The sequence below is a fragment of the Polyergus mexicanus genome, unplaced genomic scaffold (assembly GCF_030449975.1).
Source record: "Polyergus mexicanus isolate NDT 795.1 unplaced genomic scaffold, iyPolMexi1.0 SCAF_4, whole genome shotgun sequence".
Classification (NCBI taxonomy): Eukaryota; Metazoa; Arthropoda; class Insecta; order Hymenoptera; family Formicidae; genus Polyergus; species Polyergus mexicanus.
Genome location: NW_027223324.1, coordinates 8,455,074 through 8,474,139, shown reverse-complemented (window position 1 = coordinate 8,474,139; position 19,066 = coordinate 8,455,074). Strand labels below are relative to the sequence as shown.

General features: G+C 33.6%; 1 protein-coding gene across 4 annotated transcripts in view; it reads right to left on the bottom strand.

Annotated features, from left to right (window-relative positions):
• Positions 1 to 426: 426 nt before the first annotated feature.
• Positions 427 to 19,066, bottom strand: part of LOC138932233 (uncharacterized) — a 57,884-nt gene continuing 39,244 nt past the window's right edge. For all 4 annotated transcript variants that reach the window (XM_070293856.1, XM_070293854.1, XM_070293853.1 and 1 more), the window contains 4 exons: positions 17,071 to 17,186; positions 5,148 to 5,238; positions 2,390 to 2,446; positions 427 to 2,063 (listed from right to left, as the gene is read on the bottom strand). In XM_070293856.1, the coding sequence (XP_070149957.1) occupies positions 1,981 to 2,063; positions 2,390 to 2,446; positions 5,148 to 5,238; positions 17,071 to 17,186 (347 nt within the window). In that variant the 3' untranslated portion in view covers positions 427 to 1,980. The remainder of the gene's footprint in view (positions 2,064 to 2,389; positions 2,447 to 5,147; positions 5,239 to 17,070; positions 17,187 to 19,066) is intronic.

The window sequence follows — 19,066 nt, the reverse complement described above, 5'->3', positions numbered from 1 at the left end:
ACTGGTAAAATTTAATTCTCGAAAATTGGAAAAGTATAGGAGAATAAAATAAGCAAAAAAGATCGCACATATTAAATTTATAAAAATCGCGATTCTAGGTATTCGTAGAATTTTAAATCTGCCGCTTTGATCCGGGAAAAATTAAACTCTCGGAAATTGGAAAAGTATCAGGAGAAAATATAATCAGTAAAGAGGTGACCGAAACTAAAATTCGAAGAATTACAATTCCAGAAATTCCTATAATTTTGATATCTGACAATTAGATTCGCGAAAAATTAAATTCTCGAAAATCGACGATATTAAGACATAATCGATAAAGGAAAGACACGGGAATTAAGTTTATACAAGAATTTTAATTCTGAGGGCACTGCTTTAGGAAATGAGTTGAAAGGAATTAAATTAATTTAACAAAATGTTTTTTAGCGATTTATTAAATCCTTTAAAATATTTTAAACAGCGTGCGGCTTTGTTATTGGCGTAACAGTGATATAGTCGTTTAAGGTACATAATAACGAGGCCTGACGAGAGCAAAACGAGCGAAGATCGACATAAGATTCGCTCGCCTGTTGGGCTTGGGTGCCGATGATTTCAGGCGACCATTTCCGAGAGGGATCGTGAAGGGTTCATCGATTTGATACGATTATGCAAATCAGCGAGATTGATCGAGCGACACGATCTTTTGATCTCCTCTTTCCCCTCGCTCGGCGATCGCGCCATCGTATGCCGACACATACATCGGTACGATCTGTTGAGAATGGTGCGGTGCATGTTTTGTCCCTCTCTTAAGATTATTTTAAATAGAATATAACATTATCTAGTGTTAGACGCGAGAGTAAAATCGAGAGAAAGTCCACATACGAGACGGAATTCATTATGATCTAGTCGATTTTATATCTTAAAGAGTCGCCGAGTACGGCGTCAAAAAACGTCATCGAAGATGCCGTCTCTGATATCGAAGCAGTATAGGATCAAAAGTACGTGCAAAATGAATAATTTATTTCAACTAGGTTAAAATCTCTCGCACTTAACGCTTGCTTTTCGTGTCGTGAGAGATTATCTCATACTCAACGTCATTCATTGGCATGACACGAGCTGCATCTCGTTTCGCGAGATGAAAGTCACCATAGCCGATCGCTGATGATTTATCCCTTGTTTTAAGAAATTTATGGCACGTCGCCAGAAACGCTTATCGTTGTCCAGCGTGGCAAAATCTCACCAAGAGATTCATTACCAACTGATTCATAATTATCTGGCGGTAATTTTATCAGCGATTCGTCAAATGTGCCAAGAAACGTTTCTCATAATCTCATATTTTATTTCTGTATTTATTCATTCAATTTATGTTGCAATCGGAAATTTTATTTGATTTAACATTTTAAAATTAATCTGTTTTCCAATAAATTCTGTGTTTCAAATAAATCTTTTAATCTTTTCAATTAATATGTCATATTTTTTAAAATTCGTTATAATTTTTGGAATTATAATTTACAATATTCATATTGCCATCATTTATCAGCAGACGGCTTATAATAACTAGTAATTAAATAAAGTTTCACGAACCACATTGAGTCATGACATTCGTGATTTATCAAGAATCTCCCGCTTGAGGGAAGCTCAATTCGTATCTGACGCGTTTAATTATACATCAATAATGCATAATTCGTGCTGTATTCGCAATAATTTGCAGATAATGTAGCTCAGTGCAGATTATTTTACCTATTCACGATGCATTTAGCGAGACTTTCGCATTCCAGCGTTAAAATTTGATTCGAAATTGGAGAAGAAGGATGAGAACTAATAAAACGTAAACGGATTCGCGTAGTCAAAGTTGAGCCGCGTTTCGTTTGTGGAGGCGCAATTGCACAATGCGATTCGAATTGCAAACGTGAGAGAAGGGGATATTTCGTGCAAGTCGAAAGGTTGCTCATCGTTTTTGCTTGATCTGGCTTATCTAACAAAGAGATGAAGATAAACGTGATCTTAAAAGAGCGGCGATTGCAGCTCTTCTTCGTCGTCTTCTTCGTCTTCGTCAATTCCCGGCTCGCCGAGAGCATGAACGAATTCTGAAAAATTAGAAAAATATTAAATAGATATTAAATATATTAGGATAATAACAACTTTTCGTCGTGGATCTATTTTTACAATAAAGAAAAGAGAGATGTATTTTTTCCTTTTCTTTACTTTTTGTATAGTTCTTAAACAGCTTTTATCATTTCATTTTTCTCAGAAGAGAATTATATTTTCTTCCTATTTTAGATATAAGTACATCGATCATCTCACGGATGGATCATGTTCGAGAATAGAAATTGGAATTTCTGTTTCACTGCTGTATTTATTACCGCATTTTCTTTACGAGAGAAACTGTAATATAATGCAAAAGAAATCTTACCATAGAAATCAATTCGGCCGTCCCCATCCACATCCACTTCCTTAATCATGTCTTCAACTGCAAGCAAAATGAAAGCTTCTTATATCGCGCAGACCGTTTTTTTTTTTTTTTTCGGAATTACTGAACCACTGAATTGTTGTTATAAAAAGAAACTCAGAGATATTTCCTGCGTGGTATGTAACTGAGCGAATTTTTGCGTATTTCTATATTTCTAAAAAGTGTGTGTGTTTTAAATTCGAGACGAATTTAAGCAAGCATTCCTGTCAGTTTGTCACACGAAAATCCACGTATATTTTTTTGCAGTAATTCAATTAATATATCTTTGCCGCGTTCAGCAATGAGGATTAATTCGTATCACGAGTGCCGTCATCGATGCCGAAAGAAAGATATTGCCGATATACCCGCATTATTTCCACGTAGAATTTATTGCTACGAAAAGGAATGAAGACGGCATTACGATCCGTTACGGAACAACGCTGGCATTCGAGGACTTTTCTTGAAATGCCTTCCTGAAATTTCCAAAATTAATTTTTACTAGTAAAAAAATATAATTCTTAATAAACATCTTTATTATCTTTATTATCTTTATTGTCGCGGGTTTTATTATTATTATTATTCAAGCTAATCAAGATGAGGCTTTACTTTCGATCACACATATCGCTTAAAATAGATATGTAATATTCCGATAAACTAATACTAAATCATAAAATTAAAATAGCAATACATAACGTAATATAATGTTGCAATATATAATATAACGTAGCGATGTATAGTTTACAAACTATAATTCGGCCAATTGTGACGACTGTCCCGAACTTTGCGCAAGTTACTTTAAACTGATTGCGGCCAATCAAGAAACTTATGTTGATCGTGCGAGATTATCAAATTACTGATATTGATATAAGCAGGATTTTCCGGACCAATGGACATATTCTACTTGTACAATATTTCGAGAAAAATTATCTATATTTTTTGTTGGTCTCTATCGTTGATATTCGTAACTTAATGCGTATAATTGCATTGAAATTCACATTTTAACAATTAACATTTTTTGCAAAGCTACGAGTTAATAATCATTAAATCATGTTTGAACAATAGTTATGGGTTTCTTTTTTATCGCATTTTCCGTATTTCTTGTTTCTCGTTCATTTTTACAGAAACGTAATTCTAAGTAAGTGTAATTATCGCTCGCGCAAGAGGATACTGTGCACCTTTTCTTAACAAAGGGTCAATTATCTTTTTTTAAATGCTTTTTTTCATATATAAACTTTTATGTGCACTTTATTCTATCAGAGAAATTACGCTGGAGTAATTAAGATCTCCCGGAAGAGTTTCGCCCGGGGAAAAACGTATGCGCGAAACGTGAATCTTCTCGCTTGTATCTTCTCCAGAGGTCTAGAGTCTATTTGTGTTCGTCTTTTAATTAAGCGGCATGTATTCGCGAAGATTCGTATCGCGGATCAAAATTTCATTCTTTGTCAAATGAAAAGTATCGTTCGCTGTTGATCAATATAATGCCGAGATGTATGCTCGATTCTCGTGTAATTCAAAAGCGTTATTCAATCAAGACGATTGTCATAATTGCGATTAATACCCGGCGTCCGAGAGGAAACATGTCATGGTTTGCAACTAGTTGCAATCCGGATTAATATGAATACACGACAATGCGTTCGGAGGGTATCCACAATAGCTGTACATAAAAGCATGAATTCTATAAAAATCAATTAGCGTATTATTTAATAGAATATAAATCTGTAATGTAATATGCGTAAAATTTCTGGAAATCGAATTATCAGTAGTTAATTGAAAATATGTCTTCGAGATGATTCACGTAATTCTACGGCAATAGCCGCACAATAATCGATATTGTGGCGCGACAGAGTATTTACGATGACACGAGTGATTTCGTTGAGTTCGTTGCTTGCTTTATTTGTGCAAACACTTGATTGGCACGAGCGCGAGAGAAAAGCTGACGTTTTCACGGTAAAATAATCGTGAGGCGCGATAAAGACGCGGCCTTTAGGATTTGCGATAGGCGTGTGTCAACAAGCGGAATTAGGAAATTCAAGTTTTGTGACTCCGTGAAATAACAAGGGCAAGTGTTCAAATAATATTCCAGAGAGCAAAGATAATAACTGAAAAGCGAATTGGGAAATGCTACATTCTCTCGTAGAAATTCTATTAAATATTGCGCAAGAAACGATATATACAGCATCCTTTTATTTGATTAGACAAAATTGCAACTCGTTTTATTTTCAGCAAAATCAGACTGAAAATAAACCGTTAATTTTAGTCTTAATTAATAAGCTTATTTTGGATCAAAGTATTATCTTTAGAAATCGTTGAAATTCTCAAATATTTCTGTAAAATTGCGAACTTGCATTAATTTGCTTATAAAATTATACTTACGAAATAATGTTACTTTTTTACGAATACAATCAGGATCGACGATCGTCCTTATAATATCAATATCAAAAATTAATATAATGTTAATGGTAAATAAAACTTTCGATAAAATAATATATTAAACAGAAATTGATTCGAATAGTACTTTCCCAATTCTACCATAAAATACGCTTCCTGAGAATCAATCGGTTTTAGGTGTGCCAATTTCGACGGAAATGGTCTACTTTGGCTTTTATTGCTAAAGTTTCTCTTATCAAAAGTATTTTAGATGGAAAACATCGACGCAAGTTATATCCATGTAATCACGTCACGTTCATTGCAATAGACCATCAGTGAATACATTAATACTTACTTTCCTCCTCGGAAAGATCCTCTCCCAGACATTGTAATACAGCTCTAAGATCCGACGCAGTAATATATCCACGATTATGTTTGTCAAATACCTGTGCGACAAATAAACAGAAAATCAATTCAATATGTGTAACAATGCAAACTATTGCTTATTTATTTTTCATCTCTCTTTTACGAAACATTATTGTACAATAATATAAAATATTTCAAACGGCAAGAAATAAACATTTAATTGCGTCATTTATATCACTAACTTTTATTAATTTTGATTTCTTTGAAATGTTCGGATAATTGCGGTTGTAGCGCGAGAGAAATCGATATTTTCTCACACCAAGTTTGTTGTTATATCTTCCTACGTCGCTGAATCTGTGGTGCCGCAATCACATAGCGATTTCGAGAGAAAAAAAGATACAGCAAATATTTTTTTTCGCGAGGGAAATAAGCTTCTCTTCGAAGAGCTCACTTTATCATGGCGTTTGCGAAAACATCTCGCTCTTGTCCGTCTTTATTTCCGCTCATTATTAAGCAAGAATATTTTAACAAGCGATGTCGACTTTTCCACAATTGTGAAAGAAAATCAAGACGAAAAGATACGGAGGGACTATAAACGAGACATCAATCATTCTTCCTTATTATTTATTATACATACGACAGTATATTCTAGTGGCACAATTTGTACAAAATCGAAGCAAGCAGGAATCGAATTGTTCAGATTCTTCTTAAAATAGAATTATGATTGATGCTGCATCAGAGAATTGTTCTCTTTGTTTATGTTACTACATTTCACAGCAATCTTCCGTTCAATGCTCTGATAGATTTATTGAAGCAATGACAGGAGCATTGTCCAAATTCGTCAAATTGGCACAAGTATTGCTCGCAAAATTCTTCACCTCCATTTTTTGCTTCTGCGAAACTTGAGATCGTAGGAGGATTATCACAAGGAGCACTTTGGCATTTAGCGTACAAGACAATGCAGAAACACCTGCTATTGGAAGCAATATATTATTGTGCACGATATTACTTGCTCGTACGAGCATAGCCAGCTTGTTTCACATGGTTTGTCTAAGTTACATTAATGAGAAGTTATTGCAAGTACAGAGAAACGGCTTAGAATGCGTCGTCGAACTACGTTTGCGATCTCCTCCTTGTTTGTTCGATATCTAGTAGAGCATCCCTTTATTCCTTTGTAGAGGCAAAGAGGCTTACTCTAAATATCAAACTATTGCTTTTCTGCGTATAATTTAATTTATTGTTAGATAGACAAGTTTCGCAACGGCTTCATTTCGCAAAGTATAGACTCTTACACAGAATTTTATTTTTTCGTTCTAGCAGTCAGATTTGAAAGAGAAAGATATGAAAGGAAGGGAAGGATTGAAAGAATAAATCAAAATATATATAAAATCAAGTTTAGATAACATACAAAGATCATATGTTATCTTGATGCAAGGATTATAGAAATACATAAATAAAAGAAATAACTTACTTTATTTTATAAAAAGTAATTAAAAATATCTAATATAAATTATATTAGAAAAATTGTATGTAAAATATTAAAAACATTTATATATATCTTAAATAAAAGGAATTTTAATTGATATATTAAAATTTTTATCTTGATAATTGATAAAATACATTTCTTAAGAGATTATTTTTGATGTCACATATTTTGATAACATATATTTTGTTGTCACGTGAGATGAGTTTGACGATACAGATCTTTGAGGATTTTATAGAAGCCTAAAAAAACAAGGAACCATAATCAATATTTCGATCTGAAAAGTTGATTTTCTAAAAAACAAACTTCCCTAGATAAAAAATATTATCCTACAATTTCAATTTATTTTTTTAGGAGAACTTCAATCTTATATCACGATTGCTTTGCGCGCGATCCATTTTTTCTAGATATCTTATATAAATACGAAATTTATAGAAAATCTATAAAAAATGTATATAAAATATATATATATATATATATATATATAAAGTATATATAAATAGTTTTATAACATATAAAGGTATAAAAAATATATAATCTCTATATTATTTTTTTTTTAATTCGTAAATTTCATAAAACATATGTACATATTTCATACATATTTTAGACCGATTTAGAAAAATCGGTACAATATTGAAGAATCATCTTACGCAATGTCAGGAATATAACCATACCATATCTTTATGCCTATACATATAACGCGATAACGCGAACTAAAGTGAAGAAGAATATTTTCGCAGTGCGGCACAAAGCTAACACGACAGATAGGCAGATATTTGTCACTTTCCTCGGTGGAAATTATCCAAATGGTTCCGCTTCCGACGAATGTCAGAAGAAAAAGTGCCGCCTTGCCAAGGAAAAGTAGAATGAAACATAGAAGTTTGGAAAAAAATATTACGAGGTGGAATAGATCTAAGTGATGTTTCTTATTGCCCTTCTCATCAGAATTTCAGAGGACTATTCCGATTATAAATACATATAACACCATAGCATCGGCTGTCGGGTAAGAGTAATTGCAATTAGACAATTGTTGAAGCAATTAGTAAATCATTTAGTCCAGTGACTATTCGATTGTTCCGACTAATTGATGTTGACTAACAAGGCTTGTTTACGCCGTACCATTCTCTTAGCATTGTGCATTAACATATTAACAGTCTTGAAAATTTATCTATTTAATTACCGGAATTAATTTATTATAGTTATAATTATTAATTTAATTAATTATAGTTATCAGTTTTATCATTGATTGCAAAACTTGAATTGCTTTACCGAAAACAACAATTTAAGCATACATTTTTCTATACGTATAACGACAAAAATCAATATTTTTATTTGCGCTAAAAAAGTAAGAAATGTTGATGTCGCTAATAAAATGATACATATCGTATTTTGAATTTCTCGTATGAACAAAACATTTGTATAGATTCACGGCACCGATTACCATATCTCGATGTTAGGGACGTACTATTTGCTTTTTCTCTTATCGGTTCGTTCTAGATATATACATCGGGAAGGATTATGTGAAAATAAATCATTCCCTTTATCCTAGTAACATTGCCTGTCCGATAAGAGTCCGAGAAGAAGAATATCACGCGACTAACCGTTCATTAGCATGCTAATACAAACTGAGAAATCTCTTAATTCTTTTTCCGGAAATGCAACGTAAAACTGCACCCGCAGCACTTTGTCGGCGTTATTAAATTTTCTCAGAATACGTTTTATTTGTCTTTTTGCAAGTTATCCACGTCATATATTTTCGCTGGAATACGTCAGCATTTACGTTCTTGTTATATAATTCATGAGATTTTAAAGCTTGAATTATGGCATTTTCGAAACGACGAACGATTATAGATTACACGTAGTTTCGTAGCGTTCCCATCACGGGTGTGAAAATTTCGGAACAGATGTATGCGGTTGTTTTTTTTCAATATCGTACAAAGGAAACTTTATTATAGTCGCAACATTCACGTTTTTGCGATTTAACAATCGAACTCCCGTGAAAATAGCTACTACGCGCGAATCTTCAATGACTCTCTCTTGTACTTTGCAATTCGATATTGCCTGCGGCAGATACACTCGATTGCTATTGTTTGTTTTTGCACACGCTTGCATTTGTTCGCGGCTATATATTGTTTTTCTCGCTGCTTTTATCTTGGCGGTCCATGTCACGCTGTTCGTAAACTGTTAGTAAACTGTTTCGCTTTTTGCCTCAAGGAAATTGTTGTTGCGAATTTTTGAGCCATTCCACGCCACGCATATTTTTTTTTTTTTTTTTATCTCGTATTCTCGACTTCTTTGTGTTATGAAAATGGTTTTATCCTTTTATCCACAATTTGGAAGGTTCTTCTCGAAACGATTAAATTGATAGCGCAATCGATAGCTACAATTGATGTATTTCCGGATAAATGGCTCTTGTGAAAACCATTGTTTTAATATAAGATAAAATCTCTTGCAAATGTACAACACTGTTTGGATATTAGATTTCATCAGATCTTGACTTCGACGTAATTCCAGAAATGTAATCTCGTATCTTTCTCTTGCTCACATGAGAGAACTTGCCTTTTCTCTTCTCACGTCATAAATCTTACTATCTATCCGCCATACCCTTCGGTAGGTTGCGGTTGAATCCCCCCCCCTCCCCCCCCAACCCTTTTTACAGCTGCCTTCGAGTTACTCTTTCATTCTGATCGCTTGTTTTCCACCCTTTATACCTTTCTCTCCTTCATTTTCCTCCTCTCTCCTCCCGCTTCACATCTTTTATCCGAGATACGACACAATCTGGCGGCGTGACAGTGGTAGTTGATTCGCGGAGATTAAAATATCGACTTTGTAACTACAATATATCGCGTTTGACCCCAATGTCCCGATCGTTAAACACTCTAGCAAGCTATGCAATTTAAAGAGCTGAAAGAGCTACAGAGAATTGCATTTCGTTCTTAGCAAATTTTATACAAATAATACAGAATACAGTTTCAAATAACATTTCAGAAAATTTCGAAAATTACTGTAATATTTTTAAAAATCTTGAGGATAAGATATAATTTAATATAAATTCATATATATTACTAATAGTATATTACTAATTCGTATATTACGAATAACTCTGTCTCTTCTTAAAAATAAAGTTTGTTAACAATAAATAAAATATCTGAAAATTATCTGAGAGATAATTTCTTTTTATAAAGACGATATTATATATGCAATAATTCAATAGAAATTGATGACCAAAGAACTTCAATCGGTGTATACAGTACACGGTATAACTTTGTATAAAAGAGTATAAAGCAAACTAAAGAAAAGAAAGGTTCCCTGATCCTGTATTTATTGCAAAATTGCCATCAAATTGTCAATAAAACAAATTTAAGCTTGGATACGTTTCATGGTATATCCAATAATATGGTACGCGTATGCGGGTGTTTAAGGGAAAACTTGAACGAATGATTTACAATTTACATAATTCGCATAATCAAGAGAAAACGGCGCAGTCACGAAGACAGGCATTATCTGAATGTATGTTGAGACAGCATAAAAGAATTTACGGCGAAAAATCAGAAGACAATTTTGAACAATAAAGAGCTCCTACGGCAAGGAATTTAATAAAAAAAATTCTACATAATAGCTTTAGAAATGACAGATAACAAACGGAACCAACGGGAACGCGGGAATTTAATGAAGGGTAATTGGGTTGTCTGAAAATAGATACGATAAGACGACCCGCATAAAGATTCACAGTAATGTAAAAAAAAATCATAAAATATATTGCGCGAGAACTTATTTTTATTTCCATATACATTTATACTTTTATTTTATTAGAGAAAATCTCTCACCTCGCATTTCTTTTTCCGCCTTTGGAAATTTTGAGTTTTTTAAATATTTCCATGAAAATGATATAGCTAACGAATATTTGCACGATTTCAAGTTTGAGTTAACTATACTTTTACTCAAGTTAAGTATACTTTTTACTCAAACTTCATTAAAATAAATAAATTTTATTGTAATTCTATAAAACATTTTATGAGATATTAAATATATTAATATAAAAATTAATTTAGTTACAATATTTGATTGATTATGCACATTGTTAAATTTATACAATGATATATTATTTTTCATCAAGATTATCAAAATCGCAAAATTCTTCGATCTTTACGTAAATGCCTCGAATGCATCATTTTGTTAGTAAAAAAATGAGAATGTAAGAGAGCGATTTGTATATCTCTGAGAAAATAACATTGAAAAATAACATCGACACGGCGAGGATTCGCCGAGTAAGTAGACAGAATAAGTGATAGAGAAGTAGGAGAAACGTCGGTAGACAATCCGAAAGAATAGTCATACAAGAGGAGAGAGAAGCTTCGACCGAAGTCCTCTGCAAAGCAGACGTCATTAGAATGTATTGTGGCGTAACAGTTTGACGCACTTGTTTCCACCACCCAGTGGCTACCTAGGTGGGATCTTTTTTCTCTCTTTTTCTCACTTTTTTATCACTCTGATGCTATCACATCGATTACAACTATATAAATGCACTTTCCAAAGATCGATAGAATTTATTAATTGACGCTAATCAATAATTTTATCAATCTTTAATCTTAATTGTATAAAAAAAATTCTGAAGAAAAGACCACCAGTTTAAGGATTAAAATATCCTAGAAGAACATTTTATTTATTTTATTGTAAAAATCGATTGAAAAATTTGCCAATTATTTTATTCGACGTTTTAAACAAATATCATATACGAACGTATGTGCAGAGTAAAATCAAAGAGGGGAGATAAATTCTAAATGAATTATTTTTATAACATCGGAAAAATAGCAAATGCCAAGTCTTTTTATATAATCGAAAAGATATTAAAATATATATTATAACGAATATATACTGACAATGAGAGTGTATATGCGCAACAAAACAAGAGTGCGAATCTTTTTTGGCGTTAAAATTCAGAAGATGCGTACATAATGGCATACAAATACAAAACAAAATGTTTGTTAGAATTTAATTAGCATTCGGTCCGTTTCACTCAAGAGCGGTACATCAAAGAAAGTTTTAAATGAATTTGATTTTGTGTTTTCATTTCGTTCGTTCGTTGTTCGCTCACTTACAGGTATATATACCAGCGTATACGTATTTTTTAAAGTTCAATAGGACTCGAGTACAAGTAATGGCGCAAGAACAAAAGAAGTCCAGATAACTGTAACAAAATTGCTTTTAACTGTAGAAATGTTTCAATTTTTTATTTTTAAATTTCCTTCAATAATACAGATAAAAGTTAAATTAATAGCACAAAACGAAATTACATTATAAAATGATCGCTACTCCAATATAACAAAGTATGAAAATTATATAAGATTATATTTTAATTGTTGAGCACTTCTATATTTTTAAGAATATATTTTCTTATGCTTTATTTTTTCGCATTTCTCAAGCATGTCATTAATTCAATATAAGGCTAAAGTGCAGCTAAAACAAAGCGTGGTTAAAATAAGATAAACTTATGGTTTCACAGACAGATTCACATTTAAACGTGTAACAATTAATCTTACACTAATCATCCACATGGGATGAACATCCGAGATAAATAAAGATTTTTTTGCGTAAAAGAATTAAACCCAGCGGACCCAAAGGTGAGAAATGCCGAGAGAAAAATAGGAAAAAGGGAGAGAAGAAGGAGGATACTCGAGCATAAGATCGAGATCTGCTCTTTGTCGACACAGCGAAAACGAGGGCGAATCTCGACTGACCGGACGGAACACCGTTTTCGGTCGCGGGACCCAGTTCACAAGGATGTTGGTCTCAGGGATAGTAAGAAACGGAAAAATGTGTGACCGGATTGCGAATAAGCGCGATGAATGGAGCATGAATGTCGGGCCATGTTGGACAAAACGTTGCTCTTCCAATGCGACATATATCTTCCACCGAAGAAAGGTTCGAAAAGAAGACATTGTCGGAAACGAGACGAACATGGCGAATGTTTAGACTCAGACTGTGTACAGTTAATGGAGAGCTCCAACGTTCTTTTAGACGAAACCTGCAGCACTTTCAGTCCGGCCTTTTACCAACGGTCTGCTGGAGCTCGAAGATATATTCGCGAAGCAAGCTCGCAGCAACGCTCGAAATAAAGTGCGCGTTAAAAGGAGGCGATCCGAGAGGGAAATCGGCGCTGTTCGTTTTTACTCTATATATTAGATTACTGGCATCGTTTCCCTGTTTAATGGGGAAAAAAAAAAAAACGCAGTCGTTTATATCTCTTGAGAACGGAGAACTTTTCAAGGCAAATATACGAATAGAGAAGAAATTAGTTGAAAGTGGATTAATTAAGCCGCTTCGAGACTGCTATGCATATTTACCTACCGAAATCGTCGATGCGGTTTGACCGCGATTTTTTCGCTTTCTTCGTCACGAGTCGACCCGAAGTACTAATTAGTAACGTAGAATATTCAGTTAGAATATGGTCTTAGATCGGAATAGTCGGTTAGCTGAACAGGAGTAAATGTTGTGCATGAGCAAATTGTTACGACAGCGAGTTCCTTATTCCAACCGGTTTTATACTTGGTTTTGATTCTGCCGCTTCGATTCTGTGTTCAGCCATCCAGATAGGTTTACAATCTTTGCGTATTTCCGAGATGGAAGCTGCACGATGCAACTGGGTCGCTGCGAGGTCCTTTCATGCGAGGTCCTTTCGTTGTCAGTCAAGATAAACCAAGGTGAGCCAAGCCGCGGTATTAAGCAATGCAACGTGCAAAACTCCCGAAATCTTTAAATTATTTAGACTTCCTATTAAACAAAATGTCAAATATATGTGTGATAATTTTAGATGCGTAAATTATCACATATATATTTGGCATTTTGTTTAATAGGAAGTCTAAATAATTTTGATTTGATCCCTCGGTATTTACTTTGTATAACATAATCTCTTTTCATTGACATTTTTCTGAATAATGTATCATCGTATCAGCTCGAGATACGCAACGCAAATTGCGAAACACATAAACAGATGTGATTACGGTAGATTTAATCAGGGATCGAATTTCAATTAAATATCATCCGTAAAAATAAAATCTCTTAACTTCTCTTTAGATGTCGTTGTAAATCGAATTGTATCAGTTATTTGAGCACCTTGACGAGAAACTCATTTATTCCCGAAAGCGATATCGCGTTCAGATGCGGTCTTTAATCGAGATAAAACTCAGAGAATCGACGGTTTCCAAAAAAGCGACGTAATCTCGTTGGTTTGATCTACTTTGTGATTGCATCACGTGCGAAATGCGAGAGACAAAAGTTCTTTTCTTCTACTTCTTCTCGTTCCCTCTTCTTCTTTACGAAGAAACTCGCAAATATTTATCGAGGGGAATTCTGCCCGCGGGAAAAAGCAGAAGGACGCAACGATCGAAGAAGAATCTAAAGTAAACTTTGCGAATCGTTATTCTCTTTTTTTTCTACGTGACTTTGCGACAATGCTCATTTGCCTACGTGACAGAAAGTTCAATGTATAATAATCGGGATCAGCTGACGCTTATTTCCACTTGGCCTCTTAATCTTAATAAGCCTTCTAGGATTTAGCGACTTTAATGGAATTATTATAATCGCTTTTACTCGAGGAGACGAGCGAATCAGAATTGCTTTATCCCTATAACTTTCGTTGTCATTCCCGCTTCAAATCAAAAGAATCTCGTCGAAAACTTCACGAAATTCATTTGCGTATTTCGAAACCGCAAGATCTGTTCGATTGAAAAATCTGTCAAAAACGTCTTGAAATCTACTCGCCTAGAATGAAATCCGCGGATTTTATTCAATCGAAAAATCTGGCTAAACCTGAGATCTATCTGAGATATAAATTGAAATATAAAATCCCGGATACGTTCAAGTGATAAACGGAAAAAAAAATTCCTTTCGCGAAGCGACTTTGTGGCCATATATTACATTCTACGGTTGTTGTACGATTTACGATACTTGCACGACTTTTCTCGGAGTTTCTCGATTCGGTTAGAATGCCGAAACACGCTCGTTTTCGAAAAGGCGAGGTTAGCGCGAATTAGATTCGGTATTCCGTAAAATCGAGCGTTGTACGTTCTTCACGGAAATAAGACCTGGCGGTGACTACAGTCAACCGATCTGGTCAGGTAATCCGAACAAATATCAATGGTACTTGTAAAAGGATCGTACACCGATCGAGTGCACTTCTGGTAAAGTCGACACTCCGTGTTTTCCGTCTCCCCATCGGGGGCTGCCTCCTCACCATCTTTTCAAGACAAGATATCCATTCGCATATATATATATATATATATATATATATCTTTACGAACCTATCTCTTTACGAACTTTTCTACCTTAGATTTATCTTCTTCATTGGAAAACTTTTATAGACTTTCGATAAATTCAACCCGCGTCTTTAGATATTTTTTAAGTATCTATTTTTCTCGTAGAAGGAAGATTATTTGCCTATTTTTTCTAGGTATGTTTATTAAACTATCCAATCTCATTAAAAAAATCGCGAAATCATGTGCGTTTAATGCGAGATTTTTAATCGATCAGTTTAAATCGTAACTAATGACTTTATGCGATCGAATCGCAGAATGCATTCTTCTTGCAATAACAGCTTAGAAAACCGTGCTGCATACGGAGTATTTTGTGCTGATCCCCGATTCATCCACAGTTTAACGTAAAGCGAAAGATATATGTGCGACGGATAGTTGCATTATTCCTAGAAGAATATCTTTATTCATAACGAGCAGTAAAACGTAAAGCTTTATGATCCTTTCATCTTTAAGCGTTTTGCATTCATAAAATCAGCATAATCCCGATTAAATCGATATTATCAAGATTGGATGAAGTGGATCCTAAATCTATTAATTATCTAACCTTTCAAAAATTTTTTAAAATTCTTTGTGCAACTTTTTCGCCAAAGATCTATTCCGATTACTTTTTTATTTTATTATAATTAATTTATTTCATCCACTCTGATCTACGGTACATAAAACATATACGCTGGTGAGAAATTTGAGAAATAAGTTAGATCTTCCGCCTCCTCACACATTTTCTCCCGGTAACAAACGAAATTTCTTAAGATAATACTACGTTAGGTGCCATAGTTACGTGTGCAATTTAAGCAGTGCAAATATTGTATGCAATTTCTACTCGAAATATTTATTGAGTCTTTTATTCGCGATATATACATCTAATATGTACACCTAATTCGTGCCGCTTTCGCGACGTTTGCATTTCGCGTACAGGGATAACGAGCAAAGATTTTCTTTATTTCATGCCTCGCTCCTTCATCACGTCAGTTTAAATAACCGCATTATATATATATATAGCCGCAGGTATTACAAGGTCGATGTCGTTGAACGCTTTATACATTTTTCACGTTCCTGGTAAACGTGTCGGAAATTTCGATTAGGGGTGAGCAACGCAAGATCGAAATTTATTTTATTACGGAGAGATCGAGAATTGCACTCTCCGGCAATCCCATTGAGCTCAGAGTTTCAAGTTTTCCGATCCCTATTTCATGATCATCTCGCGAATAAAATTTTTCGTATAAATCCGATATATATAATTTAATTGACCGTTTATTTATTTAATATTTATTTATTATTCGCTACATAGAACAAGTTCTCGCAAGCGTCTTAAGAATATGTACAATTTGTATACAAAGTAATAAGACCGTCATCAATATTATTGTAATGATAAAATAAAAAAATGTCAACAAGGAGAAGACAAAAAAGAACTGTTTAAGAAACTGTAAGAATTAAATGACTCTGAAATACAAGATATAATTATAAAATAATCTTGAGCATTTATACGATTTAAGGAGTTTTAACGTAATACGCGTCTTACAAATGGACCGTAGTTAATCGAGAAAGTTATTTGAAGACCGCGATTCTGTTATTTCTATTAAAAATATCAAGCTTTATAAACTTTCGGAAAAAGATTAAGAGTGATGATAAGGACTGATCAAACGGCATTCAACCATAAAACATCCCCGCTATACGGAAAACTTATTAATATGATGTATAAAATATGCATAGAACACTCAAGTATTCACAATGCATGTCGCTTGGCCATTACAAACTTTCGCATTCCGTGAACAACGTCATATCCGCCAGAACGTAATTTGCAAACTAGCTATCGTCTTATCTCAATCTCTCGCGAAAGAAGCAGACTCTATCATCCCATGAAAGGATGTTGGAGCAAATCCTCTCACTTGCCTCCTATAAAGAAGAAGTTGACCGAAAACGATCCGATCAAAAATTGCCTAGTCCGTGAGAAAATAAAATCCACGATCGACATTAGCGTGCTTCACTTACGTAAAGTCGCGGCTACAATTTATCTGACAATTGCGTGGATCAATCCAAGATAAAAAAAGCAACTGGTCACGCAAAATCCGAAGATCCAAATGTAACAAACGATGGAAAATTACGTTTATTATACTTACTCGAAAAGCGTCTCGCAATTCTTGCTCTTCCTGATCCTGATCTGAGGGAGCAGCCGTGTTTGCACCGATATTGCTCACGATCTCGACGAATTCTTCAAAGCTGACATTTCCGTCACCTAAAAAGGATCATTATGATAAAGCTACTTAAAAATTATTACATAAAAATTAATATCTTATTGTATGCATAAAATCGTTGCTTAATCTACTCTGTATGTGTTGTTTTAATTATTTATAGCTAAAGTGATAATAAACATAATATAAATATAAAAATACAATTTATATAAATATCAAAAGTAAACAACTAAATCTTCAAGTAAAATAAAAAATTACCATAAAGACATTATATTTTTTCAAAGATAATAAAATTAAAAAATAATATGATAGATTTGAAAATGCCAATTCCAGAGATAACAAAACAATAGAAAGAATTTAATATTTTCTAATAATTATTTTTTTAAATCCATATAAGATTCTTTAAAATAAATTATAATGATAATAATAAATTTCAACATTTAATTAAATTCGCAATTTAATTGTGCATGTAAAATACAGAAAGCCCTGATTGCATAGGAAGAGAAGATTTTATTCTTCGTCATTTAAATGCAGGGCCAACATTTTCGAGTTCCCAAGAGAACTAGAAATCTTTTGATTAAAGAAATTAAATCATTCTTAATTAGATTCTCGGTTTCTCTTGAAATTCCTTTCAGTTTCTTCTTCAGCGGTGAAGAAACTGATCCAATAGAAATTATATAATTGTATATCTTGTTGTTTTCTCTTTCGCTAGTTCCGCTAGTGTTAAATGTAGCCATCCTATCGGGCTGTCTTACACATTTATCGCGCAATCCACGTTGATCGAAACGCGAGAGATTTTCTTTGTATTCCGATAAAATAGCGACGTAAATACTTTCCATCCTTGCAACTATTCTTATATTGCTACGCGCGCCGTAATAAAAAAGGAGCACACGGCAATCTCCACACAAAAGTATAAGATGGGCGGGAGTGCAAAAATGAAAGAACTTTATACCTCGTGATTCAGAATAATGTCCTTGGATGCAAAATTTCTTGCGTGAAAAGCCACGACTTTTTCTTCGTCGCTTTTAAGAGAACACTCTTTATATACTTAAACAGATTCTTAATGCATTGTTTCGGGCGAATGTTTAATTACGGTTACAGCCTTTTTTCTCTCGCGTAATACTTGTCATTAGTATAAGTTTGCTTAAAAAGAGCCATCGTAATTCTTTCATTTACCTACAATGTCGGTTTAATAAATACAATATAAAAACTTTTATTTTCTTCATCTAAAAGTAATTTAAAATACATCTCGCAATATTAAAACAATGAGTTATACGAATAAAAAGTATATAAACAAGAAGAAAAATATTTTTCACAGAAAGTAGAAACCAAAATATTTTTTGTAAAGTAAAAGCATAGGAAAAAAGTATCCATTTTGCATTATACATTCCATGTAAAAAATTTTTTTATTACAGAATTTTCATTTGTGTTTTTAAATATTTGCTTGTAGATATGATCGCGATATTGGAGCAGATAATGATATTAATATCCTAATACACAAGCATATATATAAAATAATTATTATATAATTCGCATATTTTTCAATTCATTAAGCATTTTCTTTCACTTCTGCAAACATTTTTTTCAATAAATAAATGTATTCATATATGTATTGTTTGTTTTATTTTATTCAAATCGCACAATATTTTTCGTTCTGTTATTTTAACGGTAGAGAAAGGGCAAAATAAAAATATGCGAATACGCAAACAAGTAATCGGATGGAAAGCGACAATCGTATCGATTGTGGCTCAGGAAAATCGAATTGGCGGATGACGTTCGCGAATATCTAGAGTGGGAACTAAATCATAATCGCGTGCGAATGAAATCTCCGCGCGTCGTCTGCATCGAGAATCCGCTCGGACGATTCGATTGGCAGCGACTAATTTGCATAATTTGACCGTCGTTTAAATAAACGCGCGATGTA